The sequence below is a fragment of the Ochlerotatus camptorhynchus genome, unplaced genomic scaffold (assembly GCF_037179485.1).
Source record: "Ochlerotatus camptorhynchus isolate MF236.1 unplaced genomic scaffold, CSIRO-AGI_Acam_v1.1 ptg000099l, whole genome shotgun sequence".
In the NCBI taxonomy this organism is placed as follows: Eukaryota; Metazoa; Arthropoda; class Insecta; order Diptera; family Culicidae; genus Ochlerotatus; species Ochlerotatus camptorhynchus.
Window position 1 is genome coordinate 995,799 of NW_027040589.1, and position 24,770 is coordinate 1,020,568.

A 24,770-nucleotide genomic window follows, 5' to 3' on the forward strand; every position below is an offset into this window, starting at 1 on the left:
GCCATCTTTTGAAATGGCGTTAATCGTCGATTTCTGGCCTTTACTCGTCGTCCCCGTTTCAAAAATACCCATATTGTAGAGTATTTGGCAGTTACAAACCTGAAGTCAGGCTTGCTGAAACTCCTCAAACTCACTGGGAGGTTCTAAAACACTCTTGTCCGGCGAGTTTATCCAGCCCTCACCTCGAGTGAGTGGCGGCAGGAATATGGAAGAAGTAAACAAAAAATCCTCGAGAGAGAGAGGGAGAGTGAACTTCAGCGAGAGGATGATTTGACGTGAGGTGCGCTTTTCGGGACTCCGGATGACTTTTTTGTTTGACGCAAGAAGCTCAGAGTTCACCCAGAGAGAGAGTAAGAGCGTGTGATAAAAAACATGAACATGAATGGCAGCAAACCTCACTCTCATTGTATCCCCCTTCGCTCGCAAGCTCTGAAGCTCAGTGGAATGGTTTGGCAGTATGCATTCTACTTCTCAGAAAAATGCTACGCTCGGCTCATTTCAAACTCGCGAGCGAGGCTCCATCAAGCCTGCCTGAAGTCGCCGTCCTGGATTCCAGAATGGTGTCAAACATCAATCGCTGACCTCTACTCATCGTCCTCGTTCCGAAAATACCCATATTACTGGGTATTTTAGAGTTATTCACAAACCGGAAGTCGCCGTCTTGGATTCCAGAATGCCATCAAACATCGATTTCCGGCCTGTACTCTTTCGTTCCGTTCCGAAAATATTAATATTGTTCGATATTTGTCAGATTTCCACAAACCGGAAGTCGCCATTTTGGATGCCAGAATGACGACAAGCATCGATTTCCGCCTCTACTCATTGTCCCCGTTCCGAAAATAACCATATTGTTTGACAGTTATCTTGGATTTTTGAAAATCAGAAGTCACCATCTTGGATTCCAAAATGGCGTCAATCATCGATTTCCGGTCATGATCTTAGTCCAACTTTGTAGTATGTACATTCGAAGATTCCATCTCGCCATACTTCTAAGATAAAAGCATTCCCTGCTGCGTCGTTCGTTTGTCTTTGTGGTATATCAACACTAATAATCGATTAACTGACAACTTAGTAGAACCACAAACGAAGTGACTTGATTTGAACATAGTTGATTTTGTGTGCAATATGATCTTTGACAGCGTGCAAAGAGTGTATCATTTTGTCATTTTTTTATGCATTTCAGTTAAGAGTAGAGTGAAAGAGATAGAACCAAAACATTCTAGTACATTTAGTGTTGCCATGTGGTACAATTCATTAGTAGTGTTGCCATGTGGCACAATCCAGTAGTAGTGGTGTTGCCATGTGGTACACTGAAAAATTGCATTAGCAGGTGCGTCACCAAAGTTTTCGAGCCGCTCCGTCTGTCACTTCGTTTGTGGTAGAACATTGCTCTAGTCATCTCGTATATTTATTATCAATGTAAACAGAAAGGCAGATGCGCCGTTCATATTGGCAATTCATGTAACTTCGACGCGTCCTTCAGCAATCATGTAACTTCGATACAACTTATGTTCTGCGTTCGTTCAGTTACAAGATTCCAGCCCTGTTGGCTTTCTTCAGTGCACTATTCTTCTAGTTCTACACATATCGAATCGTGCAGCCTGATGTTTGCTGATGGATTTTACCATAATAGTAAAGAGCTACAGAGTCGCCATCAACGCCAATTGCACGAGCGTTGTACCAACAATCAATGCGAATCTAGCCCATTGGTCCCAAGTACATCCATAGAGGTAACTCTAAGACCACTGGGTCCCGAAGAAAATCATTATTATGTTTGGCTCACTCAGTACCAGAACAACGGTCCCAAGCAGTCCCAAGCTATTTCACTCACCCCTGCATGTTCTGCATGAATCCACACACCCCTGATGTTATCTGTCAAACTTTCATAGCGAATCAAAACAAACATAGTGTAGTAATAGAATTTCAACTAGAATAGGGTACGTTAATCGTTTGCTTGGGACCAATAGGCTACTAAAGTGGTGAGCCAATTTAAAACCGTTAGTTTCGTATTGATTGTTGGTACATCTATAAGCGTACACCATTGTAGTACTAGAATATGTTGTTTTGATTCGCCGTATTAACAACCGGTGGAAACTAACGATTTTGAATTGGCTCACTACTTGACTAGCCTATTGGTCCCAAGCAAATCGATTAACGTACCGCATATTACACAATATTTGTTTTGATTCGCTATGAAAGTTTGACAGATAAAATGAGGGTTTCGTGGATTTTCCTATGTTTCGAGGTGTGCATCGATTAGCTTGGGACCGAAGCAGAGCTGAGTATTAACACAAACGAAGTGACAGACGGAGCGGCTCGAAAACTTTGGTGACTAACCTGCTATTGCAATTTTTCAGTGTACCACATGCCAACATCACTACTACTCTGGATTGTACCACATGGCAACACTACTACTAGATTGAACTAACATTTTTACCAAATGTACTAGAATGTTTTGGTTCTATCTCTTTCACTCTACTCAAAACTGAAATGCATAAAAAAATGACAAAATGATACGCACTCTTTGCACACTGTCAAAGAATCATTGTACACAAAATCAACTTTGTTCAAATCAAAACAAAAAACTGACCCATCTGGTGGATGATGGCACAAGCTTCCAAGAAAATGCCAACCACATGAACCACATTATTTTAATGGATTTCTTCGCCAGTAAGTCGTCTGTCACTTCGTTTGTGGTATTAACATAGTGGTAACTCTAAGGCCGACAACATAGTAGAAGCGATTCGATTCGATAGCAATTGGCAAAGCGAAATGAAGCGGCGAGCAAAGCAACCTATGACATAGTGAAAACGTTTTTGAAAACATTACAGTCGTGCGAAATATTTGTTCAAATTTGTTTCAATTCAGCATGGATTCATCCGATCAGGAATATTTCGCTTCCTCAAGCACGATTAATTTCGTAATGAACAACGAAAGAGAGTTTGCAGTTCACCCGATCAATCGAAATAGAAGGCGAGATGGGGAGTTCTTCAGATTGTACGAAGATCTTAGTAAATATCCAGAGAAGTTTCGGTCTTACACAAGAATGGATATGGACACATTCGATCTGAGCAATCAGATTTCCCGAATCGATATCGGTGTCCATTTTTCCTCAATTGAATCAGTCCACTTGCGTTCGCAGGCGTCAAAACACAACACGAATAGCTTTGTCGCTTTGCACCTCTTCGCATCACTTTTACTATGACAGGTTTGGGTGATTCCCATAGAACGCTCATAGAGCTAGCTTTCACACAAGCGCTTCGCTTATTGCCAACGCATCGAATCGCTTCTACTATGTTGTCGGCCTAAGACTAGTAGGTCTCGAAGAAACGTGCTCAACTTTTTGGCTCAGCTCTGGTACTATCTTCGCTTGCTTGGGACCAATAGGCTAGTCAAGTAGTGAGACAATTTAAAATCGTTAGTTTCCACCGGTTGGTTGTACTCCTTTAAGGACAAGATTGATGGAATCTACATACGGCCGCTATCATCGCTATTTTACAAGGCAAATCAGCCATGACATGGATTCTATCAACCTTGTCCTTAATCCAGTATCGCATTTGACGCACTAGATCAAAGAAGTTCAACGATACTGCAATCATATCTGTCGAGGGTATTAAGTAAATATTAAGAAGGTTTACCAATCGAGCCCATTATATTCATTCCAGCCCTAGTTTGCTTCTCGGAGGAAGTTCGCTCCCGGTGCCACGTGAAGCACACCCTACCCCGTTGGCCAGTGGAAATCGGCGGCGTTGGTGACAGTAGCGGCGGAGCGGATCCATTGGCGGCAAATGCAACCGGGGGCAATCAAGCCGGTGCCGGTGGTCAGAACGTTCGCAGGCAAAAGTCCTGGGATATGCTGGATCAGTCGGCAATCCAGTATGCTCGACAATCGCACAAGGTGCAACCACATCAGGTAAGTGTGGGTTGGAAAATTCGATTGGGCAGTGTTCAGTCGAGTGAAATCCATTTCACGTCATTCCGCGTCATTGGTGGCCGTTTGACGAGCTCGGTCGACATTTCGTTTGCAACGAAAACTGGAGAAAGTACCCTCTACTGTTCCACATATATTTCTTTTTGTGTAGATTTTTATGGTTGAAAAATTTGACGTTCGGTATTTAGTTTTCAATCTTTTCTACCCAGTAGAATATGTAATTTGGTTTTCCGGAAAATAACTATGGTACGTTGCAACAATTATCACCACAGTCATCCTGTTCCATGATGCCTTGTTGGGTTTATTTGGACTAATCCTTTTGGTTTTGGGGTTATTTTGATTTTCTGGATAGTTGTTTCTTGTTATTGGAAGTTCATTCGTAAACATTGGTTCATAAGTATTTATGTTGATGTTCCTTTCCATGTCACATTTCATCCGTGCCCTCTCGAACATGTGTAAAAACACCATCTCTATCACTGAATCCGTTAACTGTCACAGAAAATGTTGTGCACTGAGCTCTGTTTGGTTGGTTTACTTGAATCAGAATGGTCCTAACTTTATACGAGTAAAATTTCGACAGAATTTCGGTAAATCAACCAACCACAGACTCAGCCCTCTTCCTCTTCAGTACTAATCAGTATCTGCCAGATTTAACTTCCGATTATAACGTAATTTACAACCCCGTTTTGTATGCATCCCACCGTTTCCTCATCTAGGACCCGGCTATCAAAGGAAAATCCTGGCGAAGTCTAGACTTAACCCATAATCCGCATCTGGGAATGATCAGTCATTCCTCGTTTGTGTCACATGCTTGTACTAATATCAATACGGCCACTACCACATTGTCCGCGTACAACACAACAAGTATCACAAATAACAACAACAACAACAACAGCAACACAATCAATGCAAGTAGTCAAATCGGTGGTGGCGCCTACCATCGGAGCGATTTCCGCAATCGTCGCTCCTCATCGGAACCGGTTAGCCACCAGATGGTTCTGACCAATCCAAACATTACCAAACTGCTGGCTCTCAAACAGGCTCACATTTACTCAGGTACTAGTATCTCTTCTGCCCCTCCTTCTGCTGCCATTGGCACAAACTGTTATACTAGTTTTACGGCAAACATCACTACTACTAGTACTTCTACAACTGCTACTACTACTACTACAACTTCAACTAACTTAAACAACAATGCTGCTAGTACCACCATGATCACGAATACTACTACTACCACCACAAATCAAACCATCACATGTACAAACTCCGCCACTACCAATAGTACGCTGACAATCAGTACCGCCCATAGTAGCGCTAGTGGCGCCACTAACAGCACTAGCCCGGCGCAGTCGATCGAAGATGTTGAAAACGACGATGAAGCGACTAACTTTATCGTCGACTGTTTGCAAGACATTTCAGCGATCAAAGTAAGGAAACTTAACCACAACCGCAAGCAACCCATACCTGCCCGAATTCTCTCTTATTCACTTTTCTCTTGAGCATTTTGTAACACATTATCAAACAGTATGAATTTTCATCTAAACTCTATCCGTTTCTTTTTAACCACTTAACCCCTTTCACACGGAATCGTTTTTCCCCTTTAAACCCTTTCTTTACACACGTTTTTTCAATCACTCTCTGTAGAATTTCTCTTGTCGTTGTCATCTTCGTCGTCGTCGTCGTCGCCGTGCATTTCTGCTGATATTTTCCAGTTAATTTCCGAACTCGTCGGAAGCAATTTTTGAGCTTCCCATGCACTCTTTCTCTCTTTTTTCTTCTACAACCACTCTGTTGTCTGTCAACAAAAACCAATTTTAAAATTAAGGAAACAGGTTTGTCCCCCATCATCTATTCAGGATCCATCCTAGTATACTAAACGTTTATTAAAAAAAATCTATTCCGACGTCACTTTCGATCAAATTTTAAGTCCCTTTCAATCTTGTATTGCACGAGTCTGTTTCATTTCTTAATAAACCAAAAATTTAAGCCTTTAATTCTGTTCAATGTAAACCTTTCATCGAATATCGTTTTCAGGTTCTATTATGGTTTTAAAGTCCATTTGGGAATGAGTACCGGGGACATCGTCATTGTTGTTGATTTCAAATACATATTCTAAGGACTGCATCAATCAGATCATAAGTGGCAGTGTTGCCAAACACGTTCTTTTCATTCGATATTGTTCTTGTGTGTGTGTGGACATTCAATACTGCGTAATTGTTTTTTGCTTATCGAAACTAGCCTGAATGAACCATGGTTTTCTTCGGCGAGTTAGGATTCTCGAAAGAATTAAGCGACAGATGCTTTATACAAATTGTGCGACTTGCCATCAGATTTCCTACTTAGTATTTTTATTTTGTTCCATCGTTTAGCGTGCTTCCTATCTGGCAATGATTTCCCGTACTATTACCAACTGGTGAAAACTAACGATTTTAAATTGGCTCACTACTTGAGTAGACTATTGGTCCCAAGCAAACGATTAACGTACCCCATTCTAGTCGAAATTCTAGTACTACACTATGTTTGTATTGATTCGCTATGAAAGTTTGACAGATAAAAATGAGGGGCTCGTGGATTTTCCTTTGTTTCGAGGGGTGCATCGATTAGCTTGGGACCGAAGATAGTACCAGAGCTGAACCAAAAAGTTGAGCACGTTTCTTCGGGACCTTCTAGTCTTAGAGTTACCTCTATGGTTTTACCGGGGTTTTGAACATCAGATCAAGTCGGTAAAATTTTCCAATGACCTTTAAATGTGATAAATCAATAAATTTGACAAATTTTATTTTTTATAGCTAAATGGGGTAAACTAAACAAAGTGTGTAGAAGTTCGGAATACATTTACTAATTATTGTATATTTAAAAGATTTTCAAACTTTTACCGAACAGTTCTGTAGTTCAAAATTTACCGATTGACAGAGGCCTGGATTAGCGTGCATAACAAATGAACTATATTTACCAATGAAATCAAATGAAAACTATTGTTGTTGATATTTTATGTAACTGGTTTTGTCAAATTTGGTGAAAAAAAGATTACCGAAGGGCAATAAAGCAACTTTTTTTTACATTTTTGTATAATTTTATTCATAAATATAGGAGTGGCACTCTTGTGACTTTTTAAGAAAATTATTTTTGACCAATTATAGGGAATAGTTATATATTCTTTGTGATTGGTGTTTCAATTATTCATTATAAGTGATGCCTCAATGCAGGAATTGTAGAAAACAATATTGGGAAATTCCAAAATCCTTATTTTATGATGTCTAATTATTATAAGTAATTTCTATTTTTGACACATCAGCACAAAATGTTGTTTTGCAATTTTTGTAATACTTCATTTTGGACAGAACTTTAACTCTCTCAAATTTATAAGGCGAATCAAAACAAACACAGATTCTAGTTCGATAATGGGATACGCTTATAGATGTACTTGAGACCTCTTGCGATCAACGGGCTAGTCAAGTAATGAGCCAATTTCAAGCTGAACATTGCATTAGGTCCTAAGTAACATTGATCGATTCTCTTCATCGATTTTCTCTTTCGTTAATAACATGGGTATAGAACCATTTCTTGTCATTTTTGTCGTTTTAGTAGATAGATAATAGCTTCTTTCATCGAGCTGTGTGCTGAAAATAGCTGGGAATGTCTTAGTATGGCCATGAGGATGCAGAGAGAAAGTCTACGAAGAGAATCTGTTAATGTTACTTAGGACATTCATTGCATAAGCTTGATTTAAAATCGTTAGTTTCATTAGGAACTGCATAGGAACACCATTCATAGTTTCATGGGTGAATTAGCATTGAAAACATGTTTATTTTCAAAATTATAGGGGGTGGCACTCTTGCCCCACATGGCACTCTTGCCCCACCCGACCCTACTTACGGTGTGTGATGTGGGTGTGTAGTGTGAGGGGGTCGGCCGGCGACGTTGGGATCAAGCTTCTAAGGGGTTGATGCTGCTGGCGATGATGGCTACAACCCAAGTAACAATGTTGGTTTTATGAGGGTTCTGTAGACCATGAATTGGACTTGTAGAACGCTTTAAAACCTTGATAAAACTTGCAATGTTACTTGGGAATCGGGTGATCGTCGAGCTCGCTTCTAGCACCCGTTCCACGATGAGCTGGGAAAACTGCAGGCTTGTGCGATCGGTCCACGCCCTAATAAACAAATACCATAAACAAACTGTATCCCGGATGGGTAAACTATCCCACACATGGTTTGGATGATACCCCGAACACGTCGTTAAGCTCTTTTTTATGGTTATTTGTATTAGGGCGTATATGTGGCCACCGAGCGGAGAATGTCCTTCTGTCGTATTTGGTATCCACCGAGGTCGATCGAAATACGGGGTGCGCATTTGATGCTGCGTGCCATGGAGTGCCACCAACAACGTGCAGGTTGTGCCCAAACACAAGAACCCTCCCAACACGCCTGAGCTCCGCCCAATCGAAATATATTGGGCCATCGTCAAGCGGAACCTGAAGAAGACCCAACAAAAACTGTTGCTAGCGAGAAATAGTTTAAGGCAAACTGGTGTTCTGCCGAGGGGGATGACTCTATCTACGCTGCAGGAAAGGTTGTGTATTGACATGGCTAGCTACGCGTACGCTGAGTAGATAGAAAGAAGATTGATGACCATTCTGAAGATTTCCTGGAAAAAGATGATGCGTGGTTCAAGTAGGTGCGACAAATGAAAGAAGATTTTTTGAGAATTGATTCGCTAGTATGAGATTTTTTGAGCATCTCGAACTGAGATGTGTCACCCCCTAGTGTTCTGCGGCAAACAAAGTGGAAGAGGTGGCTTTAAAGAATCTGATGACAGGAGTTAAACGAAAAACCCGGCCGTTCGGTCAATCGGAAGCATAGCTGAATTTTTTTTAAATAAAAAAATTAATCAATTTAGTTATACGCATTCTTGTTTGACCAAATTTTGATCGTAACACCATTTAAACTGTTTACCATTCGAACAACTTTGCTGATGACACGAAACTGATCATAACGTTAAGAGATAGAAAAACAAGTTTTGCCGGTAGAAGCTATTGTCCCGGGTGCATCGTTCACTAGCTGCAGCTCGATCGATGATTGTCATGTTATTGTTTGAAAAAATTAAAGTTTGATGATATTTGGAGTTGACGTCAAGGGAAACGTTCGTTTTGAGTTCGAAAATGGAAGTGCGGGACCAACCTAGGGTGAAATGGTTGATTTCGTCAATGATCGCTGGATGCGAATGCTACTGAGATGGAAACAACATACCATATGTCGGTGCAGAAAGCGCTATTCATTAATTTCAAGTTGGAAGTACTTGCACAGTTATTATTTGCTAATAATATGCTTTAACTTACTGGGCAATCAAAGACCCACAATTGTAATAATTGTTATAAAGGGTGTCCACGATGAAATTGCCACACACAAAATTGATTCGCAAAATTCGAGTTTTCATCCGATTGCCATCAAATTTTCAGGGATTGAGAAATAACTATTAAACTTCATTTTACCATTTTACTCGTATTTTATTTACAGTCCATACGCAAATGCCCGCACCTTGGCCTTAACCCCGGCCATAAGATTCTGCACAACCTGTGAATCAACCGTTTTTTGCATGTAAACCCATACTTTCTTCAGTTCCTCGACTGTCTTCACTACCTTAGGTCGTTTAAGAAGGTGCTGCTTCATAATCGCCCAGTACTTCTCGATGGGGCGGAGCTCCGGAGTGTTGGGAGGGTTGAACATTTTCGGCACGAAATTGACCTTATTGTCCGCATACCACTTCAGCACGTCCTTGGAGTAGTGGCATGAGGCCAAATCCGGCCAGAAGATTGTTGGGACGTTGTGGGCCTTCAGGAGAGGAAGCAGCCGCTTCTGGAGGCACTCTTTTATGTACACCTGTCCGTTCATCGTGTCCTGGGTCACGAAAGGTGCACTCCGCTTCCCGCACGTGCAGATGGCTTGCCAAACCAGGAATTTCTTCGCAAATTTGGACATCTTCTGAGTGCGGACATGCTCTGGAACGCTGAACTTATCTTTGGCCGTGAAAAACAGGTTGCCGGGGATCTGTTTGAAGTCGGCCTTCACATATGTTTCGTCGTCCATGATGCAGCATTCAACTTTCGTCAGCATGTTGAGGTACAACTTCCTGGCACGGGTTTTGGCAGACTTGTTCTGCTTCTCGTCGCGATTAGGGGCCTTTTGTACCTTGAACGTTCGAAGCCCAGCCTTAGTTTTGGCCTTCTGGACAAAACTTCGGCTTAGGTGCAGCTTTTCAGCCACATCCCTAACGGAGGCGTTCGGATTTCGGTTGAAGGCCCCAACTACGCGGTTGTGATTTTTGGTGTTGTACGGAATACTTTTTCCTTCACTTCTGGGCTTCCGATCGGTGGTCAACCGTTCCTCGAACCGCTCAATCACTCGCGACACCGTGGAATTCGCGATTCCCAACGTTTTAGCGATGGAACGATGCGAGAGATCCTTGTTCTCGTGATGAATGCGCAAGATTTTATCACGCACGAGCTGTTCTTTCGACTCCATTTCCGCGAGTTTTGATCACAGGACTTTAAAACTTGCAGGATGTAAATAATGCACTATAAACTAAATCCACCCAAATTTTTATTAAATTCTACCCAACGGTTAAAAAGTTAGAGCAATTTCATAGTATGGCAATTTCATCGTGGACACCCTTTATTTAATGCTTTTTAGGCGGTGTGAGGTTTATTTTACGTGTTTAATGTTATTTTGGTGTATTTAAAATCCTCCAAGATCCTGAAAAAGGACTCAAAAAGTAGAAGGGTCTGTGTCTAGGGGCACGAACGGAAGCTTGACGTTGGACCGCTAGTGGACGGAATAAATGTGAAGAGCATTTAGTTCTTTTAATTGATCAATTATCTATTATCTCAACTCTTTCCGTTTTTGAATTGTAGGCGTACCAAATTTGTAGTAATCTTTTTCAAAGAGAAAGTTGATTAAGAGAACCAATCAAAATCACTTGCACCCCTGCTTCCAAGTTTGGTTACAAGATTACAACTCTGGAGAGCATTTTGTGTGGTCGTTGGGGGCTTGTGGTTCTGAATATGGACAAACAGGCACAGATAAATTCTATTCCAACTCTTTACTGATGTAAGCTTGATGGCCCTGAAAAGGGCCGTTTTATTGAAGAGGACATCTATGGCCACTTACGCTTGGCGTGTTTAGTGTAAGTGACAACATCACGGACCTCATTTTCCAGGAACACCTTCAGCACACCTCGTAGATCAGACCAGAGATACGTTTGACACCGCCTCGGCGAGCCAGACGACGGATGGTGGTTATCTTGAAGAACTTGGCGACGACGCTTGGCACCTCCTTTACCAGACCAGTCAATTGTTGCTTGTTGGGTGTGAAGGAGTGGACTAGCCACCACCTTCCTACTGCTGCAATCGCTGCTCACCCGTCCGAAGCGAAAATGAGCTAATGTCATACAGCAGGGCTCTTTTATATCTTTTCATGTTAAAGCAGAATGATGTGCAACCAAGTGGTATAAAAGCTACAAAGACTCCTCCCATTATGAGTAGTTTGCTATCAAGTAGTGACACTGGCTCGTTTCTTTTTGCGTACACGACGAATGAGAACGACCCAAATTTGAGTCTAGTTCACTCATAATCGCCAAAAGTGCAGGAACTCAGCGATGAGTAAAATTTGTCTCATGGTTTCCTGTGGAAAACCTAAAAAATCTGCCAGAAAATGAGGAGATTGACGAAAATTTTATTCAGTCTCGGAGTAGTACCAACAATCAATACAAAACAAACGATTTTAAATTGGCTCGCTACTTGACTAGCCTATTGGTCCCAAGCAAACGATTAGCGTATCCCATTCTAGTCGAAATTCTATTACTACGCAATGTTTGTTTTGATTCGCTATGAAAGTTTGACAGATAAAATGAGGGGTTATTGGTTTTTCCTATGTTTCGAGGGGTGAATCGATTAGCTTGGGACCGAAGAGAGTACCAGAGCTGAGCCAAAAAGTTGAGCACGTTATTTCGGGACCTTCTAGTCTTAGAGTTACCTCTATGGTAGTACCAATAGACGGAGTGAATCCAATCTTTACTTTTCTCAAATTTGGGATTTTTTTCCTGGAAAATCCTTGAAAAACCTGGGAAAACATGAGGCAAATTTACTCATCGCTGATTTCCTGCACTTTATTTCTTATTTCTGAGATAACTAAACTCAAATTTAGGTCGTTCTCATTCGCCGTGATATCACCTTGAAAGATATCGGCGCCGGTGGTTAGCGTGATTACCTCTCACCCCAGCAGGCCTGGGTCCAATCTCAGTCGGCGCCACCGGCATGTTCTATTCATTTAGGACATACCGTTTCCAGTGAATGTCAAGGAAATTTATTAAAAATAAAGCCTTTCCTCTTAGTTTATACCGAAGACAACAAATCAAAAAGACTGGCAACTCTTTCATTTTCTCATACAAACGCTATGAAACAGGCAGATTATCCTCAGAAGAAAGGTTCGTGTATTTGCTCATTTTTCTATGCGTTGCTTCCACCTTCACTCAAGCAAAGCGCTATTGTATCTGCACTTGGATTCTGGCAAAGTTGCCAGTCTTCTTGATATGATGTCTTCGTTTATACCTAGAGTTTTATTGATGCATTTGTTCACTTCAAATCGCAGCTTTCTCACGACTCCGGATTAGTGGTGTGAAGGCAATAAGTTGCTGAAATTTACAATTGAAAGAACACACCCTTTGCCGAACACTTAAAGTGACCCGTCATAAAGCACACCAAATACAGGTTCGTTTTTCCTGCCAGGTCGTCTCCGGAAATATCTTTTCCTGATTTTCAACTTTATTGCCCTACCATTGCTCTGAGAAAACGCTTATAAAAGTAGTTGTTGAAAGGAAAGTTGACTATTTGTTGCAAGAATACAAAACTAAAATAAATTATTTTCCGACAGCTTATGTTCGTTTATTCTGATTTAATTTTAATTTGTTGACGAATGTTACTCACATTTACTCGCTGTGAAAATATTAACTCTGAGTGCAACCGTCTTGCCCCTAGTCCCTTGGCGATTATTTTGGCCACTTTTGTCCAGTCCTTTTCAAATTCTTCAATCGAATTCGCTGCCTTAAAGTGTTGCCGTAGATATTCCTTGGAAAGGGCCCAACAAGTTTCGATTGACCGGACCTCCGGAGGATTGATCTATTTTTGGCACGTATTGCACATTGTTTGCTTTGTACCAATCTACCGTGTCTTGCGAGTAGTGCATTGACACCAAATCGGACCAAAATTGTACTGGGCCATCATGTTGACGGATCATGGGGATTCAACACACACCCGAACGTAAATTTCAGAGTTCATCGTCTCCTTCGTCGACTTGCCACGCTGACATATCGCTTGCCAAACCAAACCACCTTCTTACCAAAATTTTCGGTAAAAATTGACTTATCGGCATCGTCAACTTCTGACCATCACGGACTGTGTAGTATTGGTCTCCCGGAATCGTCTTGTAGTCAAATTTAACGTATGTTTCATCGTCCATAAGAAACCAGTATGAATTTCATTGATTTGCCTTATGAAAAAAACAAATGTTGACAAAAAATAATAAAGGAGCACACTGGAACCGAACCATGGACGTTGAGATTACGGGGCCCGCACTCGTCTTTCAACGCTTGGAAAAATGGAATGGTTAAAGGCGTAGAGTAGTCACGCTTATGAAATTCATATGTGTTGTGCATAAGTCGAGCCTTATGAAATTCTTAAGTCTATTTGCCTCAGTGTATAGCTTCCGTGCCTTCGGTTTGACGGATGCGGCTTGTTTCTGACTCCATTCCGGCTTCTTCTGTTTCTTGAACGTTTCAAGCCCGTTTCTTGCATTGGCACGTTGGACGTTACTCGTCGATGTTCTCAGTTTTTTGGCCAAACCTCGAACAGAGGCACTTTTTTTTATTGACGAAATCTTGGTGATCATTTGGCATTTCCACTCTCCCCATTCATTGGACCATATCCATAGTTATATGAAAGTTAATAGAAAAATAAAGGAAAGATCTCACCCGATATGTTGCAAAATAATCCCTGACATCACGATGATTTCGAAGAGCTCCCATAGATATGTTGGCGCTACTTCTTCAACTGTTGTTAAAAAGAACACTCTCGCCTTCCCCAACACAGCAGCGGAAATTCCTAACAACCACGAAAGCAAAGAAAAAAAGAGGACTGCGACCAATCACTAGCGACGCAATGGCTCTAGCTCACCAGTACGCAGTCTGGAAGACGCAGTGCGCGACCAACGCCGAAATCAGAACCGACAACTCAAGCCACCGAAAACAAACGCGTCTAATAGCGGCCATGGCACACTTCGATTGCATTTCTGAAACACAACCTCAACGAACAAACACGAAGACGACAACAACCTTGGACAAGCACCTTTCGTTCGGGTGGCGGAACGCCAGCACGCAGCATGCAAAGGGAAGAAAAAAATGCACACACAGAGTACGGCACGAGCTGAACTGCTAACGTTGAGAGCCAAACGCGAACTCGAGTGGCTAGTTGAACCAAAACCCATAATGCGATACTTCAAATCACATGAGTATTCAAAAACAAGTGCAATTGTGGTTATATTGAGTATCCAGGACCACATTGGACATATCCGGAGATGTTCCGGGTACCCCAGGGGAAGAGGCCAGTTTCTGAATTGAATCGAAACCCATCATACGTCACATGAGAACTGATGCATAAGATCATTGACAGTCTTGTTAAGTTTCCAGACCCACATCAAATCACATGAGAATTTAATATAAAAATGTTCTCGAGTACTTTTTCAAAAGGACAGAAGTAACATTTCCACCATTTTGAGAAAATCTGAGTTGAAGTTCGACAGATTGTTTTTTAAGCTGTTTGAATTGTTTGCTAGTCAATGACATCATTAATTAGTGTTAAATTGTTCGTTTTGTTCAACATCGTCTAAATTCCCTTTCACAGACTTCAGAATCCAGCTTTCCACACTCGGCAATGGCGTCCTGTAGGTATGAATAAATATATCCTTCACTGTGGTTTTTGACACTAACTGGAGGGCACATGTTGTTCCATTTTCCTCTGTTCCTGGGAGTGGGAAAGAGAGGGTGACAATGCGAACCTCCAGTTAATGTCAAAACCACAGTGAATGATACATTTATTGATACCATACTGGACGCCATTACCGAGCGTGGAAAGCTGGATAGAGTACCTTACTATGGAAAAATAACCGGTACCCTTATTTATAGCCTTAGATTTGTATTGCATGCCCCACCTTTAGAAAATGAGCATCAATCAACCATTGGAAGTTTCAAATGAAGTTTGTATCATAAGTGATATTTTGCCCCATTTTCCCCGTACAGCTGGTGATGTTGATTTGAAAACTTGAACGCATTTGAGCCTCCAATTGAAGGGTTTTTATTCAACTTTCAAATGACACAGACTCAGAAAGCAGACCACGAGGGGTTCTCCTACTGTTTGTGTTTGAAACGTGTTGATAAATTTTCAGCAGTTACAGTGACCGGCATAAAAAAAGATCCACCGGCTCACTTGTTAGATAAATCGGTTTTCTTTCCCAAGCACTTTTTAAAAGCTATATTATTGCACGTTTTAAGCTTGTTCTAGTACCACTTGTTATAGTACGTGCAAGAGTTTCAATATACGAATCAGTTCAGGTCAACCACTAACGAAATTCAAACGCACCCCTTGTTTACGGTATGACATAAAAAAAGATCCACCTGTAGAAAAAAAATTTGCCGTGTAAATTCCGTTGACATACCCCTCACAATTCCTAATGTTGACATTTGTTTATTTACATTCATCGCAAATCTCTGCTGCAGCGCTGAGAAGTAAACGTATTGTGCGAAAGTAACGAGTTTTTGAAAGTTCAAATATGGGTGGAAAGAAAATCTTGTATCTAATTCGGAATCTAATCGTTCGTGACTTTGAGAAAAACGAATCTCAGCGCAAAATTGCCGAAAAATACTCTGTGAGTCGCGGTGCGGTTCAAAAGATAATTTTGAAGCACCAACGGGTTGGAAGCGTTGCAGATCGATCTGGACGAGGACTTAAACGTAAATCTGATCACCGAGAGGACTCCAGAATCATCCGGGAAATCAAAAAGGATCCGTTTGTTACCATCCGCGGAGTGAAAGAAAAGTTGAACCTAACAATATCCGAACGAACAATTCGACGCCGCATTGCTGAGCACGGCTTAAAGAGTTATTTTGCTCGGAAGCGGCCGTTCATCAGCAAGGTCAATAAGGAAAAGCGTCTGAGGTTTGCAAGAACCCACATCAATAAGCCCCTGGAATTCTGGAAACGTGTTATCTGGTCAGATGAATCGAAGTTTGAGCTTTTTAACAAAAAACGACGTTTGCGAGTATGGCGGAAAAGCGATGAAGGGCTCCAGGACAAACATCTTCAAGCAACCATGAAGCACGGTGGAGGAAATATTATGGTCTGGGGTTGTTTCTCATGGTTTGGTGTGGGAAATCTGGTCCTGATCAATGGGATCATGACAGCGGAAGGCTATATTGACATTCTTAACGAAAATTTGGAAGAGTCTTTGCTAAAAATGGAATTGGAAGACAACTACATCTTCCAGCAGGATAACGATCCCAAGCACACGGCAAAGAAAACGCTCGCATTCTTTCGAGCCTGTCGCATCAAACCCTTGGAATGGCCACCCCAGAGCCCTGACTTGAACCCAATCGAGAATCTCTGGGCAATTCTCGATAACAGAGTGGAAAAGACCGGCGTAACCAACAAGCAGACATATTTTGCTGCCCTGGAGAAGGCCTGGAATGAACTGGATCCACAGCACCTCAGAAACCTGGTCGAAAGCATGCCGAAACGACTGAAGTCCATTATCGAAGCGAAGGGAGGTCATATTAACTACTGACCAGCTGATCATAATCGATTTTGTATGATTATAACACATGAAACATAAAATGGATCTTTTTTTATGTCATACCTCAAAAAGTCATGCGAATTGAATTTGTTGTTTATTTTAAGTTTTGGAATAAAAATTACCAATATCGTTGAGTCAAAATAAACTTTTGTTATTTAGTTATCTGAGACATAAATCATATTAATTGACTTTTTGAAAAATAAATGAGTTTTACATGCATTTTTACATTCGACATCGGTGGATCTTTTTTTATGCCGGTCACTGTACTTGTCATAGTGTGCAGAACAAAATGTTGTCAAACGGCTTTAATTTAATGTTCGAATTTGTTCTTTATATTATATATAATCAGAATCATACAGGCCTAACTGCTTTCGTCGTTCAAAAAATCGATCAAGCTGTTTCGCTTATTTTTGGAATCTGAGCGGTGTTTTTGCTCGCAACTCACTTGTGCCATTTATACTTGCACGGGAAGCAAGGTGAGCAGTTCTCTCAGTACTCGCATCGAAATAGAACGGACTGCAAAAACTGAAGTTTACTTATTTTTATATCGACGAAAGCAGTTAAGCTCTTATGGTTCTGAACGCTAGAAACATCTGCCAGCAAAAATCATTTATTGCTGTTCTCCGTCATCCTTTGCTGATTATGTTTCGTATTCGATATTCGATATCTTTTCCTTTCGTATGGCTTAAATCGACATTTTTTTCTTCTTCCCTTCCTTTCATTGCGCCTGACCACCACCACCACTACCACCAATAACAAACCGATGCTTGTGTGTTTGGATTATTGAACCTTGCAATATCAACCATCAAACACCACCACCACCACCACCACCATCGCCCATCTTCAATGTTCACCACCGAAATCATTCCAAAATTTTCCTCGTTCTTCGTATATGAAATACGTTTTCTGCTTCGATTTACCGTGTTTGTTTCGATTTCATCAAATTCACTATTCGAAATGTTGTTTTGCAAATATTACTTTTGGTTTAACTATTTGTTTCGGTATGTTTTCCTTTTGGACAAACGCATGCAAACGCTACTCGATTTCTACTATTATAAACTCTTCTTACAAAACTGTTCATCACCATTCCAACACTGTCATGCAACTGGCAACACTGAACCTGTGAACATCTACATTCTACATTCTAATTATATTCGAAATACAACCGCTTGTTCGTCTTTCGTTCGAATTTGATTTCCCTTTGACTATGTCTATTGTTGCGTTTGTGTTCTGTTGTCACACGTGACCAATTGGCCATAACCCGCGTGCGCCTTTGTAGTGTTCAAAAACAGCCCGTCTACTGTTCAAGACGCAACGGTCGTTCTCCGTTCCGACACCGAAGGAACGCCAGGACAAAACTGCCGGAATTACCGAACGCCAGAAGGTATCTAGTCACTACTGTACTCTCTTTGTGCTACTCTGCTACCACTCCTGCTGCTCGTTTTGTATTTCTCTTTCTATATATATATGTGTGCTATTCTATCCTGTCCCACCAGTTTTATTGAATATACATATGAAGCAACATATCACGCTACGTTGATGCTACGCACCTCACTTCACATGAAATTACCTTTACTGACCGTCACTCACTTCACTAGGTATAGTCTACACGTGTAACACACCCGCTTTTGTAGTTGTGTTTGCGTGTATGTGTATGTACGTGTGTGTGTGTATATGCTACTCCAAACGAACAAAGATCGCAAATCTTGTATTTTACAGCTAAATCTCAGTAGAAACTTAAGCACGGCTGGCATCACTTTTTGCTGCTCTCAGTATTTCCAAGCAATGCTGAGAGAGAGAGAGAGAAAGGCCTGACTGTCACATATCACTTCTCCGTAGATTGCTTTTGCTCACGGGCCCACACTCGGATATCTCAATCGTACATTATTTGCTTCTTCCAAACGTCTTCTTTCCGACAGGAGCGTGGATCGCGATCGTCAGTTTCGAACGAATCGAACGTACTGCTTGATCCGGAAGTTCTACCGGATTCGTCAACGCAGGCTCTGGTCCTTACGGTGCTGGCAACACTGGTCAAATATGCTACCGATGAGGCTGAGCTGCGAGTACTGTACCAGTATCTAGCCGAGGGTTCGGTCGTCTTCCCCAAGGTGTTCCCCGTGATGTATGCTTGACTGGTTTTGCATTCTTGTTTGTCTTGATTACAAGAGTTCTCCTTTTTTCTTTTCAGTCACTCGCTGCTAGATCAGAAGGTGAACAACGTACTATCAGTATCCAACGACCAGATTGTACTGGCGTCGGTTCAGAGTATCATACAAAACATGTTGGCAACGGAAGACGCTTCCCAGCAACCGCTGCACTTCTTGCAGAGTTGTGGCTTTGGAGGTTTGTGGCGATTCGCCGGTCCATTCACCAAGGTAAGTCCGAATCCAAAATCCCTAATCAGCATCTGGTGCAACGGCCGCGATTATCTTCCAGTACAATATGATGGTCGAATCGTCGGAACTGTTCGTTAATTGCTTGGAAGCAATGGTCGAAACGTGTCTCCCGGTGGAAGAGAATACACCGATGCCTCCATCGCCGAGGCCATACAATCTGAGCTCCAGCCTGAGCAGCTTGACGCTGGGTTCACCGACGGACAAAGGTTCTTCCTCAAACTAACTACCCTCATCGATGTGTATGCTGTTGGTTGTATTGGTTGTATTGCCTCTCTCAGTCGCTCCCTCTCGGGGAGATTAATGTTCTCTTCTCTTCTCTTTCACACAATTGTTAACCGTTTATCTTCATGTTTATGATTTTCCCTGGATTTCTTCCATGACTTAGTCGTTCTCGAAGTTTTTTTTTAAATGTAGATTTTTTCTTAGGTTTTCGAATAATCTAGTAAATTGTCCTGATTTTTAGTTAAATCAACGTAGTTGTTTCTGAATGTCTTCACACTTTTACTAATTCAATAATTGAAACTAAAACAAGCCTGATCCGCAGACCACACATACCATCAAGATGTAAAATAACCTCAGCTGAACTGTCATGTGAACTTACACTGAAACAAAACAGACTCGTTATATGTTAACAACTGCGTTGACATTCTCGTTGCCTCATCCCTTTTTTTTTACTTAACTACTTGTGTTCGATTAAAAACAAATTTCTAATTTTTAAACGTGTTCTGAATGCAAATCACTTTCTATCGTAACGGTTTCATCGTTGTTCATAAACAATCTATAATGTTAGGTTTGTATCGATGACATTTATCCCTAATACCAAGTGCAATTCACTCTTGACACAGGCTTTTTTGTAACTACTGTTAACAATCAAATTATAATTGTATGTACCGTATATCTAGGCTTACCGAATGCTTCTTTGTATCATCAGTTTTAAATACGAGCATGATCGGTTTGCGTTATACAAAAATGTTTCTAAAATTTCTGTTTCAAATTTTGCTCTACACTGATTGAAATACTCATCTTTTTCTCTACTTTTTCTCTTTCATTCTCTCTTCCTTCGACTTTCTTCACTGGCTATGAAAATTCACAATATTTTCGTTGAAAACAAAAATCTTTCGTTGCCACTAAACTACTAAATTTTATATAATTTAATTAAAATCAACCCAAAACACCAAACAAAATCTAACCAAAAATATAACAAAACTAATAATAATAATAATAATAACAAACTAACACGTAGCCTTCTCGTCAGAATCCCTAGATCACGACGGCTTTAGCGGTAGTGTTAGTTCACTGCGCAGAGCTTCCTGCAGCAAAGTACGTAGTACAAAGCATCGGTTTATTGATAGCCCAACTCATAACATTTAAACTGTGCAACAGAAATTTACCAATATCAAGAGGAACATAGGTAGCTAATTAGATGAAAACTCACACATTGGTGTATGTGGATGCCACACTTACATTGGCATCATTAGATGCAAAATCGAAAAATGGAAAAAAATTAAAATCTGTAAGCTCACACACGATGAATGTTATATGTTAAAATAAACAAAACAAAAATCAATGGTCAACATTTTAAAAGAAAAAAATTGCAGCATCGATGTGCATTTAATAGTGTTGAATCAAGGCAAACTAACAGAAGATAACACTAGCACAAGTTAAGATTTTGAACAGAAAGAAATGTTATATTTTTTTACTCACACACGCACACTGACAAACATCACAGATGAACCGTTCAGTAGGAAGAGGAACTTTATATTTTTTTTCTTTTGTCACTGCAAAAGTGCCAATCTCTATTGTTCACAGATAAGTTGTGTTTTTAGACAAATTCCTAACGGCAAGTTTACGGCAGCTCTGAGCTTTTGTTGGTTATTGTATTATTTTACTTTCCTGTTGAACGATTGAACACTTGTATCCCGAAGATATAATATTTGGAGAACACCTACACAACCCTACGAACTATTCTTATATATAACCTTAAAAATTGGTACAAGGAAACTGATCGTACTGAAAGAAAGAGAATACTTATAAAATTTAATAAATATTTTTATGTCTAATTTTGCGAGTTTAAGTAATCCGAAAGCATTGTACCTACACCATTTATTTGGCTTTTAGCAAATGAGCATCAAATACCTAAATAATGGACAATAACACAACCATCGCACAGAGACGACAATCTGTTGGTAATGTTGATTTGTATGATTGAGTTGTTTGCTAGAAATCGACGACGCCCGACAATCTAGTCCGACGCATAAGAGGGACAGATAAAAGGGTGGCCAAAATTCAATGTTCGATTCGAACGAATGTAAGTCAGCAGCTTAAGCGCCACTCTCGCAAGTTGAGAGACTGCTGTTGCTGTTGGAGTGCTCGGCTCTATGGTAAGGCGCGTAGTTAACGCTCAAACACCCGATCCCAATTTAGCTTTCCCAATCAGCAAGCCGGAAAATTATTTCCCAAACTCAATCGGAAAATAATGAGAGGAGATTCTGTCTCCCGCAGCAGTGTGATCTAAAAACAATTCAATTCTCGCGTAACTTTTCAAATAGACCAATGTAACAAATGTAAACAAATCGAGTTAAGCGTGTAGCCGTCACTGGTCGATCTCGGATAAGTATGCGGCTTAAGCGCCACTCCGGTAAAGGAGACCGCATGCCATGTTGAGTTTTGCCCGGATGAGACTGCCCCAGGGCGAGTCCAATAGTAATCTTCCTAAAAAGAAGAGATCGAGCCAGCTTCACTACCACCGAAATTGAACGGGTAGAAACCCTTTTTGCAAAAACAGCATAATCTCTCACACCTCGAAATATTTCCCCAAAGCTCACGGTAAGAAAGCACACAAACCCTAAGAGAAGAGGTGACAATACGGGGCGAAAATGAACCACTTTTCTGTCAAACGTGAACCAGCTCCTGATTGGTCGATTTCATGTGCGTAAGATAGAGATAGAGATAGAAATAAAAGAGGAAGAAGCCAATTGTCACCTCTTCCTCTTAGCACAAACCTAAAACGACGTTACACGTCAAGCTTTCCTCATCGGTAGTTCCACCTATTTCCACCAGAGGCGCAGTTGCAGCAAAAGAGGTACGCAACATAAAGTCAAACTCCGACCACGCCGAAGACAACAACAGAATTACACGGACCCGAAACAACGTGAATACACTTTCTTCCTCTCATTCTAATTTTGAATCGGACAACATTACATCGAAATCAAATCAAACATTTATTTCACAACGGAAAACGGTAAGCTTAGATTTTATTATAACTAGAGCGTGCTTTCACGAAATTTCCAAGGCTTTTATTTTTCTACTCATCTTTGTTATCTTTCTCTACCTAGTCCTATTCTTGTCTGCGGAACTACCTTCTATCTGTGCTGTGCTCTTGTGTTTCTTCCTGACGAATCCCACGACGATGCAGCAACCGGGGAACGGCAAAGCTTGGCACCCGGGTGTCTAACATTGATAGGTTGGGTGCGCATCCATATACGACGATACGTGCGCACGTTTGTCTTGCCGGCACCCCAACCTTACAATTATTGGACTAATCCAAATATTAGCAATTCATGCTCTTCGACCTTATGGTCGGCAAAAAAGGTCCTCCGTGGCGCCACACTCAACGAAAAAAACAGAACGGACTCACCAGTTGATTTAGCTGCTGAACCACAAAGCCCCGCTCAGCGATGTAGATGCGGATCGCTTTCCACCGGACAAGGTGACGGTTGCCGGGATTATTCGCCCCGGGGATGCAGATGATGACGTTGGAAACGTAAACGTAGCCGTCGGCTGGTGAAAAGATCATTAAGCACAATGCACAGATTTTCTTTAACGAGCACATTACCTGGTCTAGCTTATTTCCCGCACACACAAAGTCTAGCCTAAGACGCACACTACGTATTGATTTATAATTATAGCTAAACAATCAACGAGCAGAAATTAGATTTTAAGTATAAAAGTACAACCACGTTGCTTTAACTCACTTTACAAAACGAAACTATCACGCGAACAAAATGAATCACTTCCACTGCAATCTACGGTTCGGACGGAAGTGAATCGAAACCGTGACCCTTAGATTAGGGAAGGTGACCTCGGCCGAACTTAACGGAAGTTCGATTTTCTCGCGAACTTCTTCGAACTAGATCGGCAATGCGAGAGATTATTCCGATCGCTGGTCCTTCGTTCAAAGTCGGGTGTAGCCACACTCTCTCTTTTCCCAACTTTCCCGAAGATTTCACAGGACTCGGCCTTGGGAGAAATTGTACAAGGTCGAGTGGCTTTACTCACGAGGCATTCTATTTTTATAGTAAATCGACCAGTGTCGTTTTGCTACTGGCATAGTTTGGATTCGATATATTTCATTCTTATTTTATTTATGACTAATTTACTATTTACAACATGGAGTGACTGTTACAAGCGATACAAACTATTGCTTTTCTATCATTGTATGTGATACAAAAACATCCATCCAAATCATAGGTCAAAAATTGTCCAATGTACAGTTTGAAATGATGGGTACATAATTGTTACTTCGGTCATTCGGACTTGCCTAACATGATTGGTGCTCATTTTCTAAAGGTGGAACCAGTCTAAAGTTAGGTATTCTACTATGAAATATGTGAAAGGGAATCTAGTATCATGTAGAAAAAACGTCCAATGTAACACTCATTGATTATGCCATTGAGAAAAATCGTCCAATGTAACATGTCCGATGTACAAATTGGTTAGTCAAAACGTCCTATGTGGCTTTTTTTCTATATTGTAGCATGAAATTCAAAGGAAAATTGTGATTTTACCGTTTCTACTGAATTTTCAACGTAATTATTCACTGACTCCATTAAAAAGAGTATTGCAAAATGTATTGTTTCTAAACATTGAAAATAATAATCTGTCGAACTTCAACTTCGATTTTCTCAAAATGGTGGATATGTTACATTGGTCTATTTGAAAAGTGACGCGAGAATTCACCAGAACATCCTATGTGGTAACGTCAACATTCTTGTTCTGCTCATTTTTCAATTTTGTTCCCTGAGTGAAAACTGAAGTCACTAGGTGCTAATTTGTAGGTACAAAGTTCGCTTAATTCTACGCTAACGTTACGCTGGAATCGGTCTCCATGCACGGTAATCGGAAATCAGTCACGTTAGGGTCGCTGTGATGAAGGACTAACGACGATCATGCGGTCACGCTCACCTTGCGGAAGCTACCAAGAGCACGCCGACAGGCAGGGAAGCGTGTGCTCCCGTGCGTCTGATGACGTTACGGCTCAAAGTGGATGGTTCGTGTCGATGATAACACACGTTACCTAAACGGTAGCCACAACCGACCACGTGGTGGCGATACAGTCGACCTCGCTGTTTGCAGATTTTGTTAGGGGTGTCGCATGGTGTCGGATCGTACACTGAAACAAGGACCATAGTTATGAATACTATTTTGCAGAAAACACTTGTTTTCAATATAACGACGCTTATTACCGTTAAATCTACTAGGAATTTATTATAACTGACTATTAATGTTAACAAAATTACTATGATTCTGGCAAAACTACTATGCTTG

At 41.0% G+C, this 24,770-nt stretch overlaps 1 protein-coding gene across 7 annotated transcripts in view; it reads left to right on the forward strand.

Moving 5' to 3' along the window:
- Positions 1–21,228, forward strand: part of Nf1 (neurofibromin 1) — a 35,485-nt gene extending 14,257 nt beyond the window's left edge. For 2 of the 7 annotated variants that reach the window (XM_065219098.1, XM_065219099.1), the window contains exons 5-11: positions 3,666–3,913; positions 4,648–5,358; positions 18,107–18,211; positions 18,747–18,949; positions 19,016–19,202; positions 19,264–19,429; positions 20,467–21,228. In XM_065219098.1, coding sequence (XP_065075170.1) covers positions 3,666–3,913; positions 4,648–5,358; positions 18,107–18,211; positions 18,747–18,949; positions 19,016–19,202; positions 19,264–19,429; positions 20,467–20,594 — 1,748 coding nt within the window. In that variant the 3' untranslated portion in view covers positions 20,595–21,228. The remainder of the gene's footprint in view (positions 1–3,665; positions 3,914–4,647; positions 5,359–18,106; positions 18,212–18,746; positions 18,950–19,015; positions 19,203–19,263; positions 19,430–20,466) is intronic. The other 5 variants (XM_065219100.1, XM_065219102.1, XM_065219101.1 and 2 more) reach the window with 4 other exon arrangements.
- The last annotated feature ends 3,542 nt before the right edge of the window (positions 21,229–24,770 follow it).